Source organism: Stigmatopora argus, chromosome 19 (genome assembly GCF_051989625.1).
Source record: "Stigmatopora argus isolate UIUO_Sarg chromosome 19, RoL_Sarg_1.0, whole genome shotgun sequence".
Classification (NCBI taxonomy): domain Eukaryota; kingdom Metazoa; phylum Chordata; class Actinopteri; order Syngnathiformes; family Syngnathidae; genus Stigmatopora; species Stigmatopora argus.
The window spans coordinates 3,315,072-3,320,298 of record NC_135405.1 but is presented as its reverse complement, the minus strand read 5'-3'; the positions used below and the strand labels follow the sequence as shown (position 1 = coordinate 3,320,298).

The 5,227-nt window shown below is 41.4% G+C and overlaps 1 protein-coding gene across 1 annotated transcript; it reads right to left on the bottom strand.

The window, feature by feature from the left end:
- Positions 1 to 902: 902 nt before the first annotated feature.
- Positions 903 to 4,731, bottom strand: LOC144064951 (putative G-protein coupled receptor 139). Its single transcript, XM_077587866.1, has 2 exons — positions 4,653 to 4,731; positions 903 to 1,924 (listed from the first exon to the last, which is right to left on the bottom strand). Exons 1-2 carry the CDS (start codon positions 4,729 to 4,731, stop codon positions 903 to 905), a joined length of 1,101 nt encoding a protein of 366 aa, XP_077443992.1.
- Positions 4,732 to 5,227: the final 496 nt, after the last annotated feature.

Sequence of the window (5,227 nt, the reverse complement as noted above, 5' to 3'; positions counted from 1 at the left end):
ACAATACTACAGTACAATCCTAAACTGATAAAATTACAGATTTTACTTGAGGTGTGCAAGTACAAGATTTTAAGTGTCCCATTTGGCCACCACTGAAATAAATTACTATAGGCCAGTGGGGGGCGTAAGGGCCTTCAAGGCCTTCTCTGCTGGCCTAAGAAATATCTGAATCATATATTATATTTTGTCCATGAATACTTATTAAATAATTCCAAATTGTCCGTTAGCTTCCTTTCATTGCTTTCCCCCCTGGTTGCACTGCTTCCAGATGTGAGGTTATTATTGATTGGATTGGATAACTTTATTCATCCCGTATTCGGGAAATTTCATTGTGACAGTAGCAAGAGGGTGAGAATGTAGATAGAGGAAAGGCATAGTTACACATAGTTACAAGTTAGACAGTACATTCGCAAAGGCCGCAGAACAACAAAGCAAAAGCACAAAGTGCAAAGCAAAGTAAATGGGATCATTAAGAATCACCAAATCAAATCATTAAGACAGAAAAGCAGCAAAAACACAAAACGAGCCAGAGTGGATCAACCTACCGCCACCGGCTGCCACTTGAACGGCGCCATCTTGGTTGCGGTAGCAAAAACGGATACAGACTCAAGAAAAATATGTTGTAAAGATGATGTTTTATGTGTTGCAGCTGTAGCTGCAGTAAATGTTTTATAGCCATAAAATAGTTTTTGAGGGTTGGATTGATTCCGACAGTTGAAGGCGTCACTCGCAAATTCACGGACCGCCACTGCTATAGGCTCTGTTTATTGTACCTGTGTGTTAGGCTGGTTTAAGATATACTCCAAGTAGCATACAGTTTTTTTGGTAGGGAAATTCCATTTACAAAACTATGAACCTCTTGTAGAGGGCAAAAAGTCTGAAAAAGCCAATTTGTCTGATATTCATTTATACAAGTGTGTTTTCTCTACTTGACAGGTCTGGGCTTGGTAATCTTCACGGGTATGAGATGATGTATTCCTCTGTTCTGACACTGAAAATACCTTCATCGTATGTGTGAGAAAGGAGATAGTTTCTCTTGTCACATCTTTACAAGTCACCACTCGAAACAACTCCTGGCGGAACCGACCACTGACCATGCAGTAGAGTAAAAAGTTTGTGGTGGAGTTTAGATTCTGGAGCATGTTGGCCAGGTCGCCAGCAACATTGATGGGGATCGTGTAGTCATCTCTGTTGAAGTGTTCCGTGTTGTAATGGGTCCTGAGGATGCAGTATGTGACAAAGCGAGGCAGACTAAGAACCACAAAGGCCAAAGAGACTGTCCCTAACAGGAGGATGGTCCTTCTCAACATGCCCCTTGTGCTTCGTCCGTGCATGACGCGACGCTCCTCTTTGGTGAATAGGTTACTGGCGCGGCACAGATGAAGCCCGATGAGATAATTGAAGATGATGACAACCACGATGGGAATACCTCCCGAGAGAAAGGTAGTAATCCACACAATGACAGTGGAATAGATCTCCTTCTGGTATTGACATCGAGGAATTGTCATGTTTTCTCCATCCACCGTGATGTTGACGGGCACGACAACGTTGATCCATCCGAGTGGCACCGACATCAGGTGAGACGCCACGACGATGGCAATGCAGGTAAGCCTAGTGACCCTTTTCTGGGAGAAGGGCTGCTTGGCCTCTGTGCTGCGTAGAACCAGGTAACGCTCGATAGTGAATACCACCACAATCCAGGAGGAACTGTAGAGAGAACCGTACTGCAGGAAGCCCAGAATGCCACACCATGGGTAGGAGTGCCAGAAGGGCTGCAGCAGCCAAAAGGTGAGGGTCAGGTCAATCAGGATCACCCATACCAGGTAGAAAGTGTCCACTATAGCGAGGCAGCTGAGGTACACAACAGCTGTGTCAGACATTCCACATTTACGGAAGCAGATCATGTAGAAGGTGAAAAGGTTTGCTGGGAAAACAAGACAAGTACATATGAAATACAGTCATACCCCGACATACGAGTGCCCTGACATATGAGCAATTTGAGATACGAGTAAATTTTTGAGCAAATATTTATCTTGAGATATGAGACAAATTTTGATATACGAGCAGACAGCGGACGCAAGAGGCTGCTCATAAGAACATCATGGGCACTGTCTTTCTGGTCGCAACTCCCTCATGTAATGTCTCTACGAGCAGTGGGCGGAGCGTTGCATTTTTTCAGTGTCTTTTTCCGTTAGTCAGTGCGAATGGCGGAGTGATCGCTAATACGAGAGGCGTATATACTACTTCTCGTTGGCAAGTCGTCGTGCGTTTTCCTATTGTGAGGACATTTGTGTGCATCATTTTGGGAATATTTTGAAGGGAAGACAAAAGCAAACAACCCTCGATAGGTTGCATCTGAAAGTCAGGGTGGAGGCGGGGCGAATAGAGCCAACCCGGGAGAAGAAAGGTATAAAATTTTAAAACAAAATTAAAATTAAGTTTAGTGTAAGGTTAGATTAAACTCATTTTTGTGTGTCTGCAACGTAATCCAAGTTCATTTAAATTTGTTTATGTTATGTTACAAGCGCGTTGCCGTGCAAAAAGTTTCTCCCCCCTCTCTCTCTCCGTCTCTCTCCCCTCCGCGAAATCTGTCTAATTTTAGTACTATTAAACACATTTTAGTACTATTATTAATGGCGAATTAGAACATATAAAAATGTTTTTCCAATCCAATATCCTGTTTTTGGTGTTTTTTCAGAGGGTTGGAAACGAATTAATTTGTTTTTAGTTCATTTCTATGGAAAACGTTTGTTTGAGTTACGAGAAAATCGACATACAAGCTCAGTCCCGGAACGAATTAAGCTCGTATCTCGAGGTACCACTGTAAATACAAATGGGACTTTTATGAGCAGATGTTATGTTGCTGTTTTTTTGCTTTCAGTTGACAGCCAAAATTTTAATTATAAATGAGATGCATAGTATATCCCACCTTCTATCACATGCACACAAAAGGTCAGAGTCAACTTTCCCTTTTTCGCAAGATTTTCAATTCTCTTAAATAAACAGGAGACGATGACACACAACTCCGGAGTATAAAGCAAAAGCAACAACTCCTAAGCAAAATACATGTAGTCATTAATGAACAATTAAAAGCAGACCGGCCTGGATATCAAGTTGCACCATGATACTTTTGACAAGATTCACCGGCTAATGGGGAGGGCAACAAAATTGTGTGGGGCTTGGATCGGTGCACGAACAACATCCACAACGACAGAACAAAACAAAACAAAAAGTCCCAAGCATAATAGCAATTATCATCTCATCTCATTTTCTGAACCGCTTTATCCTCATTAGGGTCGCGGGGGGTGTTGGAGCCTACCCCAGCTGACTCCGGGCTAGAGGCGGGGGACACGCTGAATAGGTGGCCAGCCAATCGCAGAGCACAAGGAGGCTAACAACCATTCACGCTCACACTCATACCTAGGGGCAATTTAGAGTGTCCAATCAGCCTACCATGCATGTTTTTTGGAATGTGGGAGGAAACCGGAGTACCCAGAGGAAACCCACCCAGGAGCGGGGAGAACATGCAAACTCCACACAGGTGGACCGACCTGGATTTGAACCCAGGACCCACAGCTGTGAGGCAGACGCGCTAAACACTCGCCCCACCCCTTAGAAGATAAATGAATGAATACAGAAATCAAAGGGAAATTGAGATATCTCCACCACATGAGGGCAGTAAATGACTATTAATGGTGAAACAACGTTTAAATCCTGTACTACACTTAAATTCATCTCATCTCATTTTCTGAACCACTTTATCCTCATTAGGGCCGCGGGGGGTGCTGGAGCCATTCCCAGCTGACTTCGGGCCAGAGGCGGGGGACACCCTGAATTGGTGGCCAGCCAATCGCAAGGCACAAGGAGATAAGCACCCATTCACACTCATACCTAGGGGCAATTTTGAGTGTCCAAACAGCCTAAAATGCAAGTCTTTAGAATGTGGGAGGAGACCGGTGTACCCAGAGAAAACCCACGCAGGCCCAGGGAGAACATGCAAACTACACACAGGTGGACCTGGACTCCCACTGTTTGGACGACACACTAACCACTCAGCCACCGGGCAGTCCCGTTTAAAGCCTATATACTTAAATTAATTTGAATAATTAAAACATTTAAAGATGGTGTTAGTGTATTACTGTATAGTACAACATTCTATTTATTTGATAGAACTGTTAATATTTGGAATAAAATGAGAAGACAATTTTTCATTCATTCATTTATTTTCTCAACTGCTTATCCTCACTAGGGTCGCGGGGGGTGCTGGACCCTTTCCCAGTTAAGTATGGCGGGGGGCACCATGAATCGCCAGTACCCGGAGAAAACCTAAAACAATTTTATTAGATTAGATTAGATAACTTTATTCATCCCGTATTTGGGAAATTTCCCTGTCACAGTAGTGAGAGGGTGAGAATATAGATACAGGAAAATACATTTTAGACATAAATAAAGAGATAATAAATAAGTTAATAAATAAATAAATAAATAAATAAATAGATAAACAGAAAAACAGACAAACAGACAAACAGATAAATAAATAAATACATACATATCTTATAATATCCTATTTTAAATATCTTAAGTTTTAAACATAAGATTGACCTGTCATGTTTTGTTCACCGGTTAAAAAATGAGCAAATGACGCCAGGTACCTGGTATGCCTATGACGCAAAGAAGCGGGTAGTAGATCTTCTGAACGGTCACCAATATAGTCACACCAACTTCCTCCATAGTGAGTTTACTGCCAGGCAACAGCTCACTTGCTCATCTTTGCTGTTAGACAAATCAATATTGTTATCAACATACCCTACTTTAACGTAGTAACTTCACTCAATTCAATGTAAAACATGAACTATGAAATTTATGGATTTGCTCAATTTTCAGTAGACTGGAAAATATATAAAATCAGGTAAGCCTTTAAAAGCAAATTTAATTTAAAAATGAAAGCACTATGCTTAATCCTGTTTGAGGGGATTTGTTTGATGAAAAAAACAACATCTATAGTATAGCAACTATAGAACTAGAGCCAAAATAGCAGTCGTGAAAAAAGGGAAAATCAAAACTAAAATGTAAAATTTGAAATTTACTGTATTCTCAAAGCCCCATTTACAAACTGTTCTATTTAAACTGTTGGTTGTAAGAATTCAATAAACATCCTATTTGGGGAAAATTAGTCTTTAACTAATTTAACCATTAACCCCTTTTCATTTTCATTCACTAGCATACC